The sequence below is a fragment of the Macrotis lagotis genome, chromosome 1 (assembly GCF_037893015.1).
Source record: "Macrotis lagotis isolate mMagLag1 chromosome 1, bilby.v1.9.chrom.fasta, whole genome shotgun sequence".
Classification (NCBI taxonomy): Eukaryota; Metazoa; Chordata; class Mammalia; order Peramelemorphia; family Peramelidae; genus Macrotis; species Macrotis lagotis.
In genome coordinates, this window is record NC_133658.1 from 877,964,093 (window position 1) to 877,986,683 (window position 22,591).

Here is a 22,591-nt window from a genome sequence, read left to right on the forward strand (position 1 = left end):
GAGGACTTTGATTCCATTTTCTCAGGTTTTTCAAAAACTTTCTGATCCGCCCGAGTGAGCCACACTTGGATATACATGGATGATTTCAACTCGGACAGAAGACAATGACAGAGGTAGAAAAGACCTCAGGAGTCATCTGGTCCAGCAAACATAAATAAGCAGCAGATATTCCCAACATGTAGTCAACCAGTTTTCACTCAAAGATGGTGAGAGTCCACTACTTTTTGAGGAAGTGTCATAGGATTTAGTCAGAGAAAATCCCAAGATCCTAGATCCAAAGCAGGAAGAGAGCTTAGAGGCCATTGAGTCCAACCCTCTTATTTTACAGATGAGGTACCTGAAGCCCACAGAGGTTAAGCATCCCTTGCTAAATGCAGGTGCCCTTCTTACTGATCATTTTTGATTTATCCTGAATACAATTTGTATGCATATACTTATTAGCATGTAGTCTCCCCTATTAGCTCCCCTCATTGAGAGGGAGAGGAGAAAAGAAAGAAATGGCAGTTAGATGTGTGAACAGAGGTGCTTACAGGAGCAGATTTGTTTTAACCTTATTTTGTATCTTTAGTACTTAGCACAAAGACTATGCTTCATGACATAAATGCTTGCTAAGTGACCTTGCTGACAGAGATCACCAGGTAATAGGTGGCAGAGGTGAAATTCAAAGTCACATCCTTTGACTCCTGAGTCATCTCTCATCCTGCTAATGCTATATACTGCTCTCCAGGCTGAATCCTGACTATTTTTAATCTTCTGAGGATACTGGCCAAGGTTTTTTCTGATTCTGGGCCTCAGTTTCCTCTATAAAATGAGTGAGTTGAACCTGCAATCCTATGATTCCAAAAGGTTGCAGAGTTGGCCTTCACATGGGTGACATAGCTGAGATTCCAAGGGAGGGTCTAGAATGGGAAGGCTGGGGTTCCTGCCCTTGCTCAGTCTTCAGTCCCCTGAGTAGCCTTGTGGTGGAAGGGCAAGCAAGGATGTTGCACTTGGAGACCTGGGTTCAAATTCTGCCTTGGGTGCTGAGCAACTGTGTGACCTTGAAAAAGTCTCTCAAACTCCCATGGCTCTTGATTACTCATTAGTCAAATGAGAGAAATAATAGTCCTTGGGTTGTTTATATCTCAGGGCTGATGTCAGCAAGAAAACACTTTGATAACCTCAAGACACTGTATATAAATATATGAACTATTATTTTAATCTCAACTTCTACAGAAAGCCCTTCCCCATCCCTCACAATTCTAGGATCTCCGCTCTATTGATCACCTTCAGTTTATCCCTTTTATAGTTTGTCTGTTGTCTCTTCTGTTAGAGTAGAGCTTCTTGAGGGTGGGGATTTTCTTTGCCCTTCTATCTTCAGCCTTGGCACAGTGTCGAACACAGAGCAGGTGCTTAATAATCTTTTCTAACTTGACCCCATTAGCCCTCTCAGACATAGAGTGAGAGATTTAGAGCTAGAAGGGACTTCTGAAGGTTTTACTTCAACCCTCTTATTTTAAAGAGGAACAAGAAGCCCAGAGAAGTCCAGTGAGTTACCCATAGTCACACAGGATTGAAGCATCAGAGGGAGAATTTTATTTCATATATCTATATCTATATCTATATCTATATATATATATGTATGTATACACACACACACACACACACACACACACTTTGCAAGGCAGTGGGGTTAAGTGACTTGCCCAAGGTCATACAGCTAGTAATGTGTCTGAGACTGAATTTGAACTCAGGTCCTACTGACTCCAGGGCCAGTGCTCTATCCACTGTGCCACCTAGCTGCCCCCAGAAGGAGAATTTAAACCAGGTCCTGTGATTCCATACCCTTCAGTCTTTTCCCATGTGCTCTGCTTCCATCTGCTAAGATGGAATGTGGGGGTTGGAGGTAGGCCTCTTCTAAGCCTATATATGTGTGCCATGAAGGTGAATGAGAATGAGAATCATCTGGTGAAGAGGTGCCATGGTATAAGGTTATTGGGTATTGGGTCATGAAGGGCCCGGCTGATCAGAGGAACTACAGCCTACCTGTACAATTGGGTTGTGTAAATTCTTCTGTACGGGTCCAGGACTGTCCCCCTGCCAGAAGAAAGAGAAAGATTCAATTGATGTAACATAATCACAGACCCCCATGACCAGAGACTACAGATCCTGTAAAAAAAAATTCCATTTTCCCCTGCTTCCACCTTTAGAATCAGAGATTAACTCAATAGGTATTGAGAGTCCTCAAAAGTCATCTTTACATGTCCAATAAGTATTCATTCAGCTTGTGATTGAACTCACCAGTGAAGGGGAACCCCCATTACTTTGCAGGTGATTATCTTGACGGTTCCCCTGCATACTTTCGGTGGTTGGGTTAGGCTAAGAATCCATGTATACATTAACTAATCGATCTATAAACTGGACTCTTCCCATCTCTCCAGTCTTGCCTTACCTCTCTCATTTTACTTATTTCTATGTATTGTATGATCCGGCTACACACAGTACCTAGGTTAAATAAACTCTTGCTGACCCATCCCACCAATCTAAACCATTCAAGTTTCCAATGAAATTTAAAGGAAAAAACCACCAACAATCTCATATTTCAAAGCTTCACTTAATGCCTGTCCCAAATGGAATCCTGATATAGCAATCAGAACCCACTAATTGCCAGGCTTCCGTGGACTCACTTCAGTTCATCCTGAACTCATGATTTCATGAGAGAGAGGGAGAGGGAGAGGGAGAGGGAGAGGGAGAGGGAGAGGGAGAGGGAGAGGGAGAGAGAGAGAGATTGCACTGCCTTCCATACCTTATAACTTGCTAAAGTAGGAGGCAGCTAGGTAGTACAGTGGATAGAGCACCAGTCCTAGAGTCAGGAGTACCCGAGTTCAAATCCGGCCTCAGACATTTAATAATTACCTAGCTGTGTGGCCTTGGGCAAGCCACTTAACCCCATTGCCTTGCGCGCGCGCGCACACACACACACACACACACACACACACACACACACACACAAAACAAAACTTAAAAAAAATAAGTTGCTGAAGTCAAGAAAATTCTTCACCAGATGATTAGTCACCTCTCTCAACTTAGCCAAGTTGGTGCTTGGGTGGCAGGCAGAGATCACCACCAAGTCTCCAAATCTAATCTCTTCCAATTTAGTTTAGAAGCCTGCCTGGTTATGTGATCAGCTGGAATGGTTCGGCCTATGAGATCTCAGGCTCATCTACAGACTTCAATGAGGCATCTAATTTGGGCTACATAGTTTCAACAAAGAGATTTTTCTACAGAAAGCTTATTATTATTACCACCTTAACATTTGTATAACACTTGATACTTTTAAAAAGTACTTCTAAATATATTATCCCATTGGACATGGAAGAAAGGTATCAAAACTCTCATTTTACAGATAAGGAAATTGAGACAAAGAAAAATGAAGCAATGAAAATGAAATCATGTAGCCAGTGAATGGCAAGGCCAAGACTAGAGAACCTTGATTCTCTTACTCTCATGGTGAAGGTACAAAATATTCTGGCTGTGCCAACCCAACCCTAAAGATGTCTTACTTGCTGTGTTGAGGCATGAGAAGATCAGAAATCTGAAGAGAACATTGGGCAGATGAGGGTGAGAGAGAAAGTAAGTTCCACACAGGCAGATATTTTGGAAGGTCATCCTACCCTGGGTGATATCAGCTTGGGCCACTTGGGTCTTTAAAAAGTACAAAGTCATGGACCATGTTCAAGGCGGGAAGATAGAAATTCTAGCTAAAGTTTTAGATAATGGATTTATTTTACAAGCTGTCTTTCTTGATCCCTCCATTTGTTAATGTGTGCCCTTTCCTCAAAGTTTCTCATACTTATCGATTCATGTAAATATGGTACTTTCCCAAGCAGAATGGAAAATCCACAAGGGTAAAGATTGGGTTTTCTTTTGTCTCTGTATTCTTAGTGCCAAGTCCAATGCCTCGAACATGTTTATTTAATTTGAGTTTTTGCTCTAGACTTGTGATTTCATTGGGAATGGGAATTCTCAGGATGGAAAATCTCTCTACCAACAGATTGGCAGTTGTAAATTGATGGTGTCAAATTTAGATAGAAAGAAATCCCTGTGTGACACTGTTGACTTATAAAAATACAAATTAACATTATCTGTTGTACTTTTATTTATCTTGTTAAGCATTTCCCAATTACATTTTAATCTGGTTTGGCTGTACTTGGAGTTTGGCTGGAGGAATTTGACAGCTCTGTTTATAAAAATCATACTGTCTTAGAAAAAAGGCCCTGGGCCATTAAAATGCCTACAAGTAATGGGATTTGAAAGGTTCACTAAGATGCCTAGATTCAGAGCCAATATGTGTCAGTCAAGCCTTCAACCCAGGTTTTCCTGGCTCCCAAGAGTGTTCCCTTATTCCTCAGGTTACCTCAAGTCTATAGTACATAATAAATAAATAGATAGATAGATAGATAGATAGATAGATAGATAGATAGATAGATAGATAAATTCATGGTCGTTGAATAGAACTGATGAATTGAAGGAAGAACTAAGACATTCTGGAGAAGTTTCTCATCCTCTGAGGCTGATATCTGCGAGGTCAACTATGCCTGGCCAGAAACTGGTGCTGTGTTATCATAATCAAATCAATTGTTACTGCTCCTGAAATTGCTTCTTCCTCATAGACACTAATCTTGTAATTTTCCAGACTAGATATACCCCCCTGACCACCACTGGCTTTTGTGAGTTATCTTATCCAATTGGAATATAAGCTCTTTGAAGGTATGAACTGTCTATGTCTTTTGTATTTACTTCTTATAGTGTTTGGCACACAGTAAGCATTTAATATATTTTTCATTCATTCAAGGATCCATCCTTCTATCTAACCATCCATCCACCTATCCATTTACCTATTTCTTCTATCCGTTCATCCATCCATCCACCACCTACCTATCCATGTATCCATTTACCTATTCGATCCACCCACCCATCCATCCAATCTATCCATCCATCAATCCATCTGGCTAAATGGATAATAGAGTTTAATCAGGTTGGCAATCATGACATGGAAGCGGGACAACACCAGGCTTTTTCTTGGGTATTCAGCCTAGAGTTCTTTTCTCTCCTCTCCTCCCTGAGGCAGTGATAGCAAACAATTTCCATTCTTTTTGATTCTTCCACATTCCTAATACTCCTGCAGTAGGGAAGAAAGGGAATCAAAATGCCAGACAAATAAATCAAAGGGGCTGGGCAATTTCACTGGTTCAGTGAGGAGAGAATTGCAGATCCCAGAGTGTTCTCACTGAAGAAAAAGGAGGGATGGAGGAAGCAAAAGAGGGAAGGAAGGAAGGTGGGAAGAAGGAGGAGTGGCCTCTTTCTGTCCAATTTACCTGCACTCTGCTTTGGGGAGGGGGAGGGAAACAGTTGAAATGGGAGCAGGATGAAGGGAAAAAGGAAGGAAGGAATCCCACTACCATTGGCCTTACGTTGCAAAGGGAGTGTGTCCTGTGACGAGGGGAGTTGATGTCACTTGGCGTTGATGACCGGTCTCCTTCAGCTGCAGATGCATCAGAGATGATGGAAGGCTGCCGGGAATGACAGGGGCTCACCCTAACAGCTAGAAATTGGGAAACAATGAGTAAAGAAGGGAACCGAAGGAAATGATGGTGATGCTACTGTCCTTATTCCCCCAAGAGATTTCCCAGGGTCACCCTTCACATATACACCCCTACTCCATGGAATTACTTTTTTCCCTTTTAGTACCAATCCTATTTATACCCCCTTTGCTTTCTAAAACACGTATGAACACATTAAATAATGACGATGATGATGATGATGATAATGTCAATAATGATGAAAATAATAAGGATGATGATGATGATAGGCATTTCCATGGTACTTTACAATTTCAAAGCTTTATGCATATTTGAGCCTATGAGGTAGGTATTAATATTTTCATTTTACAGTTGAGGAAACTGAGCCTTAGGGATACTAAATGACTTGCCCAGTCTCATCCAGCTAGCAGGGCCATAAAGATCATGGAATTATAGACAGTGCTGAAAGGGAATTTCGAAGTCATATAGACCTTCCCATAAGGTTCAGCTAGTAAGGGGACAGACCCAGGATTTAAATTTAGGTCATTAGTCTTCAAAAATTCAACACTCTTTCCATTACATCTGAATTTCTCTTATCACCTATTATTGGATATTATAGTTATTTATATTTGTGCCTTGTCCCATGGAGAAACCATGTACATCTTTATGAGGTGATATCTAAATCATCATCATTGAAGGTCTTAAATGGAAGACTACTTGTTTTAAATAATGTAAAAGAAATTCTAGCTTGGTTACAAGTCAGACTAGATGATGTCTGAAGTGCATGGTAGTTCTGAGATTCCCCAACCCCTATGTCCTCGCACCTGGATAATTTTATTATCAATTTTGCTGCTTCCAGGGCTTTCCCCTCCTCAAAATATTCTACAATTAATGACTAAATTTATATTCTTAAAGAACAGATCTGACCGTGTCACTCCTCTTCTCAAGAAACTTTAGGGGCTCCCTATGCTTCCTAACAATAATATGTTCGAATGTGACCTCCTTGAGAGAAGGGACTCTCTGTATCCACAGCACTTAGCATAGTGGCTCATAGTGATGGTTAAATAAATACTTGTTGCTTTGATTGATCCTTTTTTGGTCTTTACAGCCCTTCACAATATGTCTCCAACCCATCTGACTCCCCATTAAAGTGCTCTATGTTCCAGCTACATTAACTTGGTGTTAATTGTTCAGGAAATCCATCTTCCTATCTCTGGACCTTTGAATAAGGCATTCCCCCCACCTGAAATGCAACACATACAAATTTTTGGTGCAATAGAGCATTATCAGCTGGAGGAATCAGGTCAAAAGGGTCCCTCACTCAGGGTTTTTGAAATCTTGCTCCCTTCAAAGTTCATCTTCATTCAACATGCAGTCTCCCTCAATTCCTCCGGCTGTTAATGTCCCATTGCACCAAAAATTTACCCTGTGTTTAACTGTTTATTTACTTATCTGGTTTGTATTATCTTGCCAGAATAGAATATAAACCTCTCCAGGGTAATGAACCTTTGTAATCTTCAGTTTTGTAACCCCATCAACAGTAGAGAGCTGGGCAATTAGAAGACATTTAATCAATGCTTTCTGGTGGGGGTCAGCCAGGTGACTCATTGTATAGAATACCAGTCCTTGAGTTAGGAGGACCTGAGCTCCAATTGAGCCTTAGACATTTACTAGCTATGTGACTCTGGGCAAGTCACTTAACCCTGTTTGCCTCAGTTTCTTCAACTGTAAAATGATCGAGGTCTAGAATATTGGTGCTTTTTTCCTAAAATTTTTTTCCTAGAACTTTCAGGAAGAAAGTTTCTCCTTTGATGGAAAGCTCCATTAAAAACCAGCCACTGGGAGACAGCTAGGTGGCACAGTGGATAGAGTACCGGCCCAGCTTCAGATGCTTAATAATTACCTAGCTTGTGTGACCTTGGGCAACTCACTTTACCCCATTGCCTTAAAAAAGCAAACAAAGAAACACACAAATAAAAAAAACAAACAGCCACCGCTGCTGGGACTCACCTTGCCGGTCTGTGGGGTGGGGGGGATGTGAATGGTAGAGCGTCTGCTGGCTCTGCCGGATGGCCGCAGTAAGTGGGAGGTCTGCCTGCATCACCCATTCCTGATTGCCATTGAGAACTGTTTCACCTGGCATGGCGAGAGAATGCCGCTTCGGGACGTCCTTGGTCAGGGTAGCTAAGGACTGCTTTGCCTGAGCAGAGAGGAGGAAAGAAAGAAATAGCATGGAATACATGCAGTCTTTACACCAGCGCTGCCATCATTCCCACCCCTTTGCAGCCCATCTTCAGAAAGCCCTTATTCTGGTTAGCTAAATAAGAGTACTGGCCCTGGAGTCAGGAGGACCTGAGTTCAACTTAATTATCTAGCTGTGTGACCTTGAGCAAGTCACTTAACTCCATTGCCTTGCAAAAAAACAACAAAAAAAGCAAGTCCTTATTCTATTTACTCTATTCAATGACCCTTCACTGACTACCTCCATGGGCATTGTCCCAGATGATGTTAGAAGGGCACAAAGCAGAGACAGAGGGGTTGTTCCATGCTAGTCTGACTGAGAGACAAGGCAGCTGACATATGGGCAACAATGATATCTCTTGAAGGAGGCATTAGATTGGAGTGTCCAAAGAATGATACACTTTGCCACCAAGGAGTTCCATCTCCTCCTGGATCCCTTTGCCATCTCCCCCAAAACTCTCCTAAATTTTCCTTCATCCTTGGGCTTCTCAAGGTCATTGTGGAAGGAAAGCAATCTTCTAAAAAGTACCTCTCCCTAGTGACTGGTGTGGTGGAATAGAAGCCATAAGAGGTAATGGAACACACATTGGATTGGGGAACAAGAGAACCTGGGTTCAAATCTCACATCTCAAACTTAGTGCAAGTCAGAAGTCCCTTCTGCTTTTCAATGTTTTTCATCTGGAAATTGGACTCTAAGGTCCCTTCTAGTTCTAAATCCATGATCCAATGATTTCCTAGTCCTAGGTCTTGATTTATTCTTCCTATTTATTTAGAGGCACAAGTCTGTGGCTCATGATGATGGAGATTCAGCAGAATATAGCTTCAACCATGTCCTGGGAAATGGGTCCTGTTTCCAGTATGGGCATCCTGCAAAGAGGGCATCACTCCTCTCCCCAGAGATCCCCTATGGAAAGATAGCTGGACACTAGGGGCCAAAGATCCACAGAACTGGGAGGGCTCCTGACATTCTGTGTTTTAAGGACCCTCTCAGTTCTGACATTCCATGTTCTGAGCTCCCTCCCAGTTTTGACATTCTCTGCTCTAAGAGCCTTTCCAGTTCTGTGAACACAGAATGTCGGAGCTGGGAGGAACCTAGAACAGGGAATGTCAGAGGTGAGAGGACCCTTAGAATACAGAATGTCTGACCTGGGAGAACCCTAGAACACAGGATGTCAGAGCTGGGATGTGTATATGTGATTGGGGAAGGGTCTGACCTGTGATTTTCTTGGTACAGGAAACTCTTCTAATGCATATCAACAAATCTTTGTAAGTAATGGATAGAAGAAAGGTGGGTGATGGAAATAGAAAAACTTGTGTTCAAGTCCTGTTTCTGTGACACACTAGCTATGTGAGCAAGACCCAGACAATCCTCCAACACTCTCAGTGACAGGCAGCTGACAGTTTATGTTGATGGAGGGATATTCATACAGGGAAAGTTCTCTATAAAGATAACATCATGGAATTGCACATTGGAGCTGTAGCTCATACTTCTAGAATACTTCAAGGTGTACAAAGCACTTAGTTGGCCCAACAACCTTGGGTGGGATGTGCTATTATTATCCCCATTTTACAGATGAGGAAACTGAGGCTAAGAGAGATTCAATGACCTGTCTAGGTTCACTCAGCTAGTAACTGAGGTAGGATTTGAACTTGGGGCCTCCCAGCTCCGAGGCCAGCATTTGGGCTATTTGTTCCACCTCTTGGGGGAGCTGCATAAATATTGGGGCTAGACCGTGCTCCCCACCCTCCAGCCACTGATCACCTCTCCATGGTGACTGACATACAGAATGCTGTCAATCCTCCAAAACTGGCAAGTATGGGGGAGCGGGGCAGCTCCAAGGCTCTGCCCCTAAGTCTCACCAGGCTCCCCCCCGCCCTTCCTCAGTGATCCCAAACAGGAGAAGGGGATCGGCCTGCCCGGGACTGATGGATGCCCCTCCCCCAGGACAGGTGTGCTAGGACCTGAGAGAATGCGGTTAGAGTGGCCAGTGCCAGGCAGCTCACCTCCCTCCTTTCTTAACTGCATGGATCCCTCACCATTTTGGAATCATGGAACCCTCTAGCCATCTGCAGAAACTGAGGAATCCTTTTTCAGAAGTAGGCAGTGAGATATGTGCATAGTAGATAAGGTTATCTCAGAAACTCAACTGTGTACCTTGGTAAGTCACTTCTTCTTCCTCAGCCGCGGACCTCTCATTTAAAAAGTCAGGTCTTCCTGGCTCAAGGGCTGCTGTTCTATCTACTGTACCACCCAGCTGTCCCAAGGGAACAGCATCACCTAGAGGGGAACAGCATCACCTACCTTACAAGACTGCTGCAAGGATCAAATGAGATAACGTTTAAAAGCCTTCTGCTAAATCCTAAAGTGATACAGAATTGCTAATTAAAAGAAATAAATTAAAATCCATGATTACATGAGGAACTAATTCTATTGAAATAGAGTAATCAAATTTTTTTTTAAAATCATGGACCCCTTCACTACTAGACTAGGATAAATGGTACTAGGGCTCTTGGAGCCCTGGAAGCCCCCTAGGTGTTTCCAGAGTCTGAGCAACAGCAGGAAAGGATCTGCCTAGTTAATGCTCCAATGACTTCGGGCCCTTTTGACTGACTGGGAACCTGTCACCTGGCTTGAAAATTCCTCGACCAAGGTTTTTCTCTTTTTCTACTTCCTCATCCAGAAATCAACCAGTGTGGGGAAATCTCTTTTCAAGAGGACAAGATCTAATCTAACACAATAAAAGAAATTCTAAGATTGGGCTAATAGGTGCATTCCTGCTCACTGTGTTTGCTCAGATAGTTCTGGGAAAATCTGGATCTTCTCATTTGCCAGGTGATAAGAAAATTGTTAAATCTCTTTTGCCAAAATTTGGGAGATTCAAAGTCACATACTCCAAGATCCTCCTTGAAAAAATTGCCCAGTTTCTCATTGTAATATTCATTTATTTCATCAATTGTTGCTCAATCAGACTAGATTGCCACCCTTAGGAACACCTGCTTTTGGAAGGACATTTTAAAGTGTGAGCCTACCACCATGAAGGATCTTTGGTCTAAGAGAGATAGCCAAAAAACCCCATCCTTTTAGGAATAAACCTGCTGGCTTAATAATAAAATGATTAAATTACCCAGAAATTATGTCTCTTGGAATTTCTTCAATCATCAGTGTGTTTGGGGTGGGGGCACTGGATAGGGAGTCAGGCAGTCAAATTCAAGGTTCAAATTCATATCCAGGCATTCACTAGCTATATGACAACCCCTTTCCCCCCATCCCTCCCTCAGGCAAATTACTTAAAAAAAACTCGGCGTGCCTCAGATTTCTCATCTGTGAAATGCAGGGGGAAAAGAGGAGGTTGGATTTGACAGTCCTAAGGTTTCTTTTAAATCTATGCTCCTCTGATTTATAATCAGATACTCCCTCATTTCCAGCCTGGCTTCACATTCCCCCCTCATGGCCTCTACTTGGTATTTTATAATTGGATAATAATAGATTCTGACAATCTCTATTCTCTACACACTTTATACCATCTCCTGTAATAACCATAGCAATAATTCCAACTAACTTGAGTTAAAAAAGGATTTTATAGACACATGTTATTCCATTTGACTCCCACAATAATCCTATATTGAAGGTACTATTATTATTTCCATTTTATAGATGAGGGAACTGAGGCTAAGCGGGGGTGAAGTGACTTACCCAGGGCCACTCAACCAGTGTGTGTGTGTCTGTCTGAGGCAGTATTTGAACTCAAATCTTCCTGATTTCAAGGTCAGAGCTCGATCCACTATTATGAGTAGGTACTTGATTATTATGAAGTTCTGAGATAATATGCATCAAGCACATTGCAAACTCTGACATATAAACATTAGAGAACTGGTGTCTAGGACAAGAAAACAGAGGTTGGAGTCTTGCCTCTGACACTTCCTGTTTGTGGGACCCTGGAGAAGCTTCAGTGCTTCAGATCTTTCAAATTGAAGAGGTGCCAACTTATATCAGGAGAGGGATTTTCTCACCTCAGTTTCCCTATAGCAATCAAATCCGAGGTCCAGCCGCCATTTTTATTATGGTCCTGCCTCTTTCCTTTCTCTGGAAAATAGCTAGGGCTATTCTCTCTCCCTCTCCCCCCTCCTTCTCTCTCAAGTCCCTCAGGGCTGTAATTCTGATTATCTTTGGGTTTTCCCCAGGTTTTGGATTCCCTCTACATTACATTCTCTTTTGGCCCCAGTCTAATACATTCACTCTGTTATGTATGCAATTCATTTCCCTGGTTTTCTGTCCCAGTATCTGGTCTGAATAATTTTAACTTTTCTTCTCTGGTGCTAATTTCAAAGTATTGCAGAAGCAGAGGCTGATGAGAGAGGATAAAACTTTGCCACCCTGTACATTCCCCCTTGGTGCCCCTATGAAATGCTGTTTCTGGGGCTGGGGGATACATGAAGCTAATCTCCCATTCAATTAAACATCTTGATGTTACAGAGAGAATGCTGGACCTCAAATCAGGATCATAAGTTCAAATCCCATCACTGACATTGCCAGTTGGGTAATTAGGCAACTTACTTTGCTCTTGAAGCCTCAGTTTTCTCATCTGTAAAATAAAGATTATACTATCTGGAGGAGCGTAGTATATGGAGTACATAGTAGGCACTTAATAAATGTTAATGATTGACTATGGTACTTTCTTCAGAGGGTGGATATGAAGTTAAAATTACCTGATATATGTAGAATGTTCTGCAAGCCTTGCTGTTATGTAAATGACAATTGTTTACCACTACTACCACTACTACCACTACTACTACTACTACTACTACTACTACTACTACTACTACTACTACTTCCCATTAGATTCTGAGCTCTATGAGAATAGGAACTATTTTAGTTTGGATTTTTTTTGCTTTTCTTTGTATGTATAATATTTCCTACAGAACTTGGAACAGCCAGCACCTGCTACATGAATACTAGCTGATTGGCTAATAATAATAATAATAATAATAATAATAATAATAAATATATATTGTGAGCAGATCCCTATGTTGCCATTTTTACATTGGATCTTCCTATCTCTTGATTCCTTTGGCTGCTAGGATTAAATATAGAAATGCTGTTTGACTTTTAAAATCTTTTCCATGAAATGTTCCTCTGTTCTGGGAAATGTTGAACAAACAGGGTGCTCTCAGTAAAAAAACAAAACAAACAAATAAAAACTCACATGACCAGATGCAATGGGAAATGTACTATATACAAAATAACAGTAGAATGAGCAGCTATGAATGACCTACCTTTTCTCAGCTTACCCCTATGTCCCAAGAGAAGTCTAAAGGACTTATTATGATAAAGAATATTATCCATCCCAAAGATAGAACTAATGATGTCTGTACAGATTGAAGTATAACTCCCCCCCCCCCCAAACCAAACAAAACCCAAACCTTTTCCAACCTGGTTCCTTCCTACCTTTCCAGTCTTCTCCCATCTGACTGCTCTTCACAAACTCCGGAGGGCACTTTATGTCCTGATTCTAGGTCCCTTCCCATCTTGGCTTCCAGACTTCCCTGGCTTTCTACCAGAAGCCTTTCCCAGTCCCTCAAGTTCAGCACTTTCCCTCTGACACTGGCAACCATTTAGATAGAGTTACAAAAGTATGAACTAGAACTAGAGTTACAAAGATCTGAGTTTATATCTAGACTTAGACACTTACTATCTGTGTGACCCTGGGCAAGTCACTTTATTCTGTCTCAGTTTCCTGAGAAGTAAAATGGTAAACTATTTCAGTATCTTGGCAAGAAAATTCTAAATAGGATCATGAAAAGCCAGACATAATTATAATGGTAAAATTATGCCTCCTAAGAAATAAGAGGTTAAATACTAGGAACCCTGGTACTTTATCAGTTTTACCAATACAGGAAACTTAGGTTCAGGAAAGTTTAAAAGATATGCCCAAAGTCATACAGCTCGCTGATAAACCAGAACTAGCTGTTATCTTGTATGTACCAAATTATTTACCTGTTGATTCCCCCTTGAGGGCAGGGGAAATGTTTCTACCATTTTTGTATACCAAGAGCTTAGCACAATGACTGGCTTACAGTAGGTGCTTAATAAATGCTTGTTGGCTCAGTGACTGAGAAAAGAAAGTGCCAATATATTACCCAGAACAATTTCAGGGCAGAATAGTCTTTACAAGGTGCCAAAGGGGAAGAACAGCTCTGTGTCTAGTTTAATAAAGCAGGTTGTTGGACTCACTTCCCATTCATCTCAGTCATTGGCTCCCTATTCCAACCAAACTAACTTCCAGTCCTCAGTTTCCAAATCTGTATAATTGGGGGTAATGGTGTTTGGGTCGGCTATCCTCTGAAGACCTTCTCAGCTCCATGTCTCCTATGATCCCATTAATGAAGGATTTTGAGGTCTAAGGGACCTTAGAGAGATAACCTAGAGGAATTGCCTCATTTTACAGATTAAAGGGACTGAGGCCCAAGGAATTGAAAGGACCTACCCAGGATCACACAGATATTAAATATGGCAAAGTTAGGATATGAACCTGTTGTTTCTGACTCCAAATCTAAGATGTCTATACCTATGGGGATTTTGAGGAAGTACCTTTAAGGGAGGTGTTACAAGCTCTTTTTTGTGGTGGTAGAGTGGGGCTGCTAAGTGGTACCATAGTGCCTAGCTCTAGAGTCAGGAAGACACATCTTCTTGAGCTCAGATCTAGCCTCTGACACTTCCTAACTGGGTGATCCTGGGCAAATCACTTTACTGTGTTTACCTCAGTTTCCCCATCTACCAAATGAGCTGAAAATGGCAAGACACTCTAATATCTTTGCCAAGAAAATACCAAATGAGGTCATAAAGAAAAGCAATTGAATAACAACGGGAAAAAAACTGGAAATCAAGGGAATGACCATTAATTGATTGAACAAGTTGGTATATGATTGTGATGGAATAGTGTGCTACAAGAAGTGATAAGTAGTGTGGATTAAGAAAGGTCTGGGAAGACTTGAATGAATTGATGCAAAGCAGAACCAGGAGAACACTGTCCTCAGTAAAATCAATACTGTAAAATGATCAACTGTGAATGACTTAGCTAATCTCAGAAGTACAATGAATCAAGATAATTCTGAAAGGTTTATAATGAAAATGTTCTCAACCTATAGAGAAAAAACCCCACTAAGGTCTAAATGCTGTTTGAGACATTTTTTTTTCATTTTATTTGTCTTCTTTTGATTTGTGAATTCTTTCACTACATGGTTTGTTTGGAAATATAGTTTGCATGACTTAACAAGTTGCTAGCCTTTTTTTTTTTTTTTTTTTTTTTTTTTTTAGGTTTTTGCAAGGCAAACAGGGTTAAGTGGCTTGCCCAAGGCCACACAGCTAGGTAATTATGAAGTGTCTGAGACCGGATTTGAACCCAGGTCCTCCTGACTCCAGGGCCGGTGCTTTATCCACTGCTCCACCTAGCTGCCCCTGTTGCTAGCCTTTTCAAGGAGGGTGGAGAGAATTTAGAATTTAAATTTTAAAAAGTGAATGTTAAAAATTTTTGCATGTAATTGGGGAAAATAAAAGAAAAAAAATAAAAAGAGATGCTACAAGAGATATATTTTCTGATGGAACTAATGTGAGAATTTGTTTTGCCAGACTGCAGATAAGGTAAATTGAAGTTAACAGGCAAAGTATTTCACAAACCTTATGGTACCATATAATTACTGCTACTATATGTATTGAGTAATTTATTTTTTAGGTTTAAAACAAATTTCTTAATGGGAGTAATGGGGGGGACAGATTTGTTTTAAAATTTGTTATTTATAAAGATTTAAAAATCTAAACAACTCACATAGTGAGAAAGTAAGAGGCAAGAAGGGAAGGGGAAAGAAGGAGAGACAGAGAGAGAGAGAGAGAGAGAGAGAGAGAGAGAGAGTCATAAATATCATAACTCAATCTCCCAGAGTTCCTGGTATTTAACCTCATTTCTTAGGAGACATAATTGGGAAACAAATGTGTTGGGTTCCATTGAAGTTGCCAAGTTGTAGTTAATGGAGAGAAAATGAGAGAGAGTCCACCTAGCTAAAAACAAGGGAGTACCAGTGGATGTCCAGACTGAGAGGATCACAGTAGTTAGAGGGAGAAGACTTTAGAGACCATCTGGTTTCAGTCCTTGGCTTCAGAACTAAGAAGACCTAGGTTCAAATTCTGCCTCTGATACCTATCATATGATCTAGATTGAAAGCTGGGAGGGACTAGACCAAACATCTTATTTCCCAGAGGAAGAAACTAAGGTCCAGAGAAGGTTAGTGAGATCTGAAACTCTGGAAGTTGTCTGGGGTTAATGAGAAGGAAGGGAAAAGGTGAGGGGAAGAAATAAGAATTTTCATAGCAGCTATTATGTGCCAAGTTCTTTGAGAAGAATTCTCATTTGATTCTCATAACAACCCTGTGAAGTAGGTGCTATTATGTCCATTTTACAGATGAGGAAAGGGAGATCATGTGACTTGTTCAGGGTCTCCCAGTCAGTATATGTCTGAGACAGGACTTGAACTCCTCTCCCTGACTACAAGACTAGCTCTCTATCCATTAAACCAAATTATTCCTCTTTATACTTTGTGTGTATAAATTTATTCTTTTCAGCTGTGTAGAGAGCTCTTTTCTGTGCTCCTCTCTCTTTCCCAGTAGAAAGCAATATCCTTGAGGGCAGGGACCAGATTCACTTTTGTCTTTATGATGTCATTTCAATGTCTAGAATATTTGGTGGGGAATGGGGAGAACAAGCTAAACCTGTAATTTCATTTGCATAGAGAACTTCCTTCCATCTGTGCAGGTTGCCATCCCAACCATTACTTATAGATTTGAAGAGTGGCTGAGTATGGTAAATGACAGGGGCATGATTTGAACCCAGGTCTTTTTGACTTTGGCCAAAAACAAGAAAATTAATCATTAATAATCAATCACTGATAAACTGATCATTGATTTCATGCTTAAAGAGACCTTAAAGTCATTTAATTCAACTCTCTCATTTTATAGATGAGGAAAGTGAGACTCTCAGAAGTAGGACTTCTTTAAGCCCATTCCCTACCCATTAGGCAACACCCTGTATCTCACATATAGCAAATGCTCATGGTTACAGATGTCACATAGGTATATGAAAACAATAAAATGGATATCCCAAACCAGGTCTCATCTCTAAATCCAATGGTCTTTCCCTGATTTTATCCTTAAGAAAATCCCTTCACCTACTGACCTCAGAAGGAAGAATGAAATTTTCTTAGAATACCAACTCAGAGGGTCTAGACCAAATCTTTCATATGTTCTGGGGATTGCATGAAGGACAGGCAGTTCTCCATGAATAGTTAAAGCCAGCACAAGCCTGAGGCTTAGGAAGCAGTTCCCTCTGCCTGCAGAATTCTGGTTTCTGAACATTATTGGCTAACTATTAACCAACAATGACATTTCCTGGCCTTTCGACTGTATCCACATCTTCTTCCTCCCCCGACCCCCACCCCTCAGAGATGGGGACATAGGGACTAATTAACCAGACTTTTGGCCTCTGAGGATGACACCTAGGCCCCAATCCAGGAGAGAATTAAAGATTTACAGACCAGAAGAGCAGGTAGCTAGTTTTACCTTCAGGTATGGCTGAGAGTCGGGTTTTCTCTTATAGTTGAGACCCCAGATCTGGCCTGGATATGGTTTTATCCCATCCCCATTCTGGAAAGACAAGTTAAGACCTGGGACTCAGGAAAGAATTGATTTATCTCAGGGAAATCACAATCCAGTCAGTGTATAGTAGGGGAAAGAAATCTGGCCTGGGAGTCAGTTGACACAAATCCTGGGTCTGTCAGTAACTTGGTCCATGCCTGTAGCAAGGCCGATTCCTTTCTCTGAGCCCCAATTTCTTCTTTTGTAAAATGAGTGAAATGAACTAGTAGTTTCTAGCGTTTCCGGCTTGAAAACTAGTAAGTTCTGCCATTAATTTGTGTGACCCCCTCTCTGGGTCTCTTTTTCGCCCCCAAGTATAAAATGTGATATTTTAGAAGAATTGTAATATGACTTCCCATTCTGAAATTCTATGAATTTTTATAAAGATTTGGTTTTTAATGCACATTTCCTATATTAATATATTATTAAATGCTAAATGATTTAAAAATACTGATCCTTACAATAACCCTGGAAAATAGGCATTTTTATCATCCATGTTGTTACAGATGAGGAAACTGAGGGAAACAGGGTTAAGTGACTTATCCAGGGTCACACAGGATGTGTCTGAGGTTGGATTTGAACTCGTCTTCCTGACTCCAGGTCCAGTGCTCTATCCATTGCACCACCTGGCTCCCTATAAGAACAAAAGAGGCCTAGATAGGAGGAGAAGACTTGAAGATAAGTCCATGTGACCCTGGGCAAGTCACTTCATTTCTCTAGGCCTCAATTTCTTTATCTGTACAATGAGTAGAAAGGTAAAGATAATTTCTCTAAAGCTTTCTTAAATTGTTTCCTCCAATCTCAGGGAGTGAAATATCGGTCCACTAGGTGTCAGTCTTGGGCAATGAAGCCCAGCTTGTAGCTAGGACCTTTCCAACCTCAAAAAGCATCTCATAAATTTCAGACCTGAAGGGAAGTCTGCAGGAGACATCACTGGTATCTTTCAGTCCTGGAAGGACAGTTGTGTGGAAGAGAGACTGATGAGCCTGCGTCTTCTTGGCCAAAAAATGGCTTTGGGGGCCAAAAAGAGCAGCAGATAGATGTTGAAAGGAGAGAAAATTTTATTTTTTTTTAAATCATAAGAAAAAGAAAAAATTTCCAACAGAGTAGGTCCCAATTGAAATGGGCCTTTGGAGGAGGCAGCTGGAGGTCTTTCCGTTAAATCTGGATGACTACTGTCAACCAAGGATGCTCTTATGTTCTTTTCTTTTCTTTTCTTTCCCCCCTCCCAAGGCAATCAGGGTTAAGTGACTTGCCCAGGGTCACACACTGAACAACAATTGCACACCTACCCATTCCCTGTCAACATCACAGCAGCATCTAGCAGATAGTAGGCTCTTAAATGGCTGATTGCTTAGCATTGTAAGGGATTATAAATTAAAAACTGGCCATCTAATACATTCCCTTTATTTAACAGATGAGGAAACAGATTCACAGAGATACAGTCATGAGCCCAGGGGCACACAGGTTCTAAGTATTTGAGGCAAAATTGGAACTCTAATCTTTCTGTCTCCAAGGTCATCATATGATGCTCTCTGAGTTCCCTTCTGATGTAGAGATGCTCATTTGGGGGAATTCTGTGCAAATCTTTTGTAAGGGAATTATGGAGACTTTGAGGTAGGAAGAGGCCTCAGAACTGCTCTAGTCCAATCCCTTTCATTTGAGGGAAGAGGCAAAAGTGTTTCTGTAGTAGCTGTCAAATGCCAATCACTGTGCTGAGGACTTTGCAGGTACTGTTTTATCCCCATTATAAGTGTTGCAGAAAATGAGGCAAACAGGTGAAGTGACTTGCCCAGGGTCACACAGCTAAGTTAAGTATCTAAGGCAGGATTTGAATTCAGATCTCCTTGACTCCAATTCGCCACCAAGCTGACTACAGTACTGGCACTATTACCTCATTTGATCCTCTGTGAGATGGGTATTATTATTTATCTCCATTCTACAGAGGAGAGAACTGAGGCCCAGAGAGGGGAAGTAAAACTAAGATGAGAAAGTAGGTTGCAGCAAAAGTGAGGCTTCAGTCCAGGTTTCCTGACTCCCTAAAAGCCTCAGACTCTTTCCCCTCTACCACGCTGCATGGATATGGCTGCCCTTGGATAAGAAACTTCCCCCTGGCTCCCCAGCTCTCCAGTTGGGCCCTAGCTCCTGCCTTGTCTTTCAGCTTTGGGGTGGAAGAAACCCATGACCAGGCCAGACCTGGGGACTCAAAGCTTTATTGGAGCAGGGGGAGATTTCAGCTCTCTTCCTTGCTTTGGTGGACCTCCCTCCATTCCTGCCTCCTCAAAGAGCCCCAGAGACATGTATCTCCACCACACAAGGTCTGTTCCCCAAATATGATGGGAAACAAGGGAGCCTTGGCCTGCATTTATTTATGTATTTTTTTGATCCTAAATTTGTTCATCAAATCCATCTTCACATTTTTAGAGCTGAGGCAAATGAGGCTTTCTTTCCTGAACCAATGGCACTTTTTAAAAAATCATATAAAGAATTTTATATATTTTCCATAAATTGAGGCTTTTTAAGCCAAGGTTACAAAGGTAGTAAATTAAAGGCTGGGATTTAAACCAAGTCCCCTGATTCCAAATTCAGTCTTCTCATATGACAGGAGGATTTATTGAAGAGTGGCTTATTTTACACAATTAAAATACTACATTATTATTGTTGTAGTTGCTATTATTATTATTCTATTTTTCTACTACAACCACCACTATCACCACTACCACCACCATCACCCTATTACTACTATGACTACCACCATTACTACCACTATCACCAGTATCATCACCATACTACTATTATACCTACTACTTCTACTACCACAACCATTATCACCACTACACCACCCTGCTGCTACTACTACTACTACTACCACCACCACTCTACTACTACTATCACCACTACCACCATCATCACCACCATCATTATCACCCTCCTTCTACTGTTACTACTGGCACCACCACCAACCACCATCACCATCACCATCACCAGCACCACTACCATCATCACTATCACCCTCCTTCTAGTGCTATTACTGTCACTATCACCATCACCACCATTATGCCTCCTCCTCCTCCTCTTAATCCCCTTTCCCCTGACTGCAGCAGAGTGGGGGGAGGGCCAGACCCTTCACTCTTTATTCCTTCCCCCCCACTGGCTGGAGCAGAGCAGGGGTGAGGGTTAGAGTATCTTACCATGGCCAACTCAGCCTCAAGCTCCTTCATTCTGTTGTCCTTCAGGTCCAGCTGTGAACGCAGGGACGTGGCATGGTCCGTAGCTTCTTTGGCTTGCCGGCGCAGCTCCCACTTCTCCCGCTCCAAAAGGTCCTTTTCTTTTGCCAGGGCTTTGACCGCATCTTCACTCTCCTGTGGAAAGAAAGCAATGTAGGCATTGGGGAGCTCAGGGGCATCTCTTTCTGGGCTCAGCCAAGTCTTCTCCCCATCCACATGGCAGGGCAGAATGTGTTCTGTACCTGAGACCTGACCAGAGAACCTTAGGACTCTCCCCTTCTTATTCCAGATTCTCCATAGCAAGCCAATTAACTGGTCAGTAGGCACTTTATAGGTGCCTACTATGTATGTGCTCGATTGTGGTGATCACTGAGGATTTAAGTTTGAAGAATGAGGGGCTAACGTTCTGTTAGCTATCACACTGTTACCTCATTCTGTGATGCAATGAAATCTGAGGCCCTGAGGTGAAGGGGAAGAGATGCGGGGGGGGGGGGGGGGGGGGGGGGGGGGGGGCTAGCACTAGTCAGTGTCTGAAGCGAATGGGAAATAGTGGTTGGACTTCCAAAAGGGGAGGCAGAATAACATTATGGAGATGGTATGGCTAGAACTTGCAATCGGGAAGACCTGGGTTCGAATGTCACCTCAGGTATTTACTATGTTTGAGACACTGGGAAGGTTATTCAATCTCCCTATTGTCTCAGTTTCCTTATTTGTATAATAAAGGGATTAGACTTGATAGTTTCTAAAGTCCTTTTCAGTTCTAAATTTTTTATGATTATATTTATGATCCTAAGTCAATAACCTTTTTGGGTCTTAATTTCTTCATCAAAATAGAGGGTTGGACTCAATGGTATTAAAGATCTCCTTCAGTTCTATATCCATGACCCTGTGAATTTTAATCATTGATCAACAGAGAAGACATTGAGATTCTCCCCTTCCCACCCTACCCCCACTAAGACCATATACACTCTCTCCTCTGTTCTTCTTTCTCCTAAGCATGGGGGAAAAGAGGAATCAATTCCATAGTTGAATGACCTTTCTACCCTCTCACCCCCACTTTGATAGAGTAAACAAATTCCAAGCTGGCTTTTCACTCTGCTGGTTCAAAGGTATTTCTGGGTTGTTATGATAAAGGAGAGCTAAATCTGGGGCCCTTAGAGTTGCCTCTGCCTCCCCCCCCATCAACCTCTCAGTCAGCACAGTCAGAAATTGACCCTAAACTCATCATATTGGAAAGGAGGGAAAAGTGTGTGTGTGTGTGTGTGTGTGTGTGTGTGTGTGTATGTGTGTGTGTTTGTGGAAATGAAAAAAAATGACAAATAGGATAATTTCAGAAAATCCTGGAAATATTCACATGATGCAAAATGAAATGAACAGAACCAGGAAAATAGGAAAATAATTGTAATCAGTAACAGCAATATTGTTCGATGCAGAACTGTGAATGACTTGGCTATTCTCAACAATACAATGATGCAAGACAATCCCAAAGGACTCATGATGAAGTAAACTATCTGCCTCTACAGAAAGAACTGATATTGATTGAATTCAGACTGAAGCATACTATTTATTACTTTCTTCCATTTTTTATTTGAATTTTCCTGTACACAATGACTAATATGGAATTGTTTTACATAATTGAACATGAATAACCTATATCTGGTTGTTTACAATCTCAGGGAAGGGAGAGGCCAGAGAGGGAGGGATAGATTTTGTAATTCAAAACTTTAAATTATTTTTAGAATTTGGGGGGGAATGCATGTTCCTTGACAAATAAAAATAATAAACCATTTAAAAATAATTGAGGGGGCAACTAGGTGGTGAAGTGGATAGAGCACTAGCCTTGGAGTCAGGAAGACCTGAGTTCAAATTCAGCTTCAGAC

At 41.5% G+C, this 22,591-nt stretch overlaps 1 protein-coding gene across 7 annotated transcripts in view; it reads right to left on the minus strand.

Moving 5' to 3' along the window:
- The window catches only part of KAZN (kazrin, periplakin interacting protein), a 623,945-nt gene that overhangs the window by 90,292 nt on the left and 511,062 nt on the right, over positions 1-22,591 (minus strand). For 5 of the 7 annotated variants that reach the window (XM_074218387.1, XM_074218388.1, XM_074218386.1 and 2 more), the window contains 5 exons: positions 20,676-20,846; positions 17,410-17,493; positions 7,572-7,761; positions 5,454-5,584; positions 2,026-2,076 (listed from right to left, as the gene is read on the minus strand). In XM_074218387.1, coding sequence (XP_074074488.1) covers positions 2,026-2,076; positions 5,454-5,584; positions 7,572-7,761; positions 17,410-17,493; positions 20,676-20,846 — 627 coding nt within the window. The remainder of the gene's footprint in view (positions 1-2,025; positions 2,077-5,453; positions 5,585-7,571; positions 7,762-17,409; positions 17,494-20,675; positions 20,847-22,591) is intronic. The other 2 variants (XM_074218390.1, XM_074218391.1) reach the window with 1 other exon arrangement.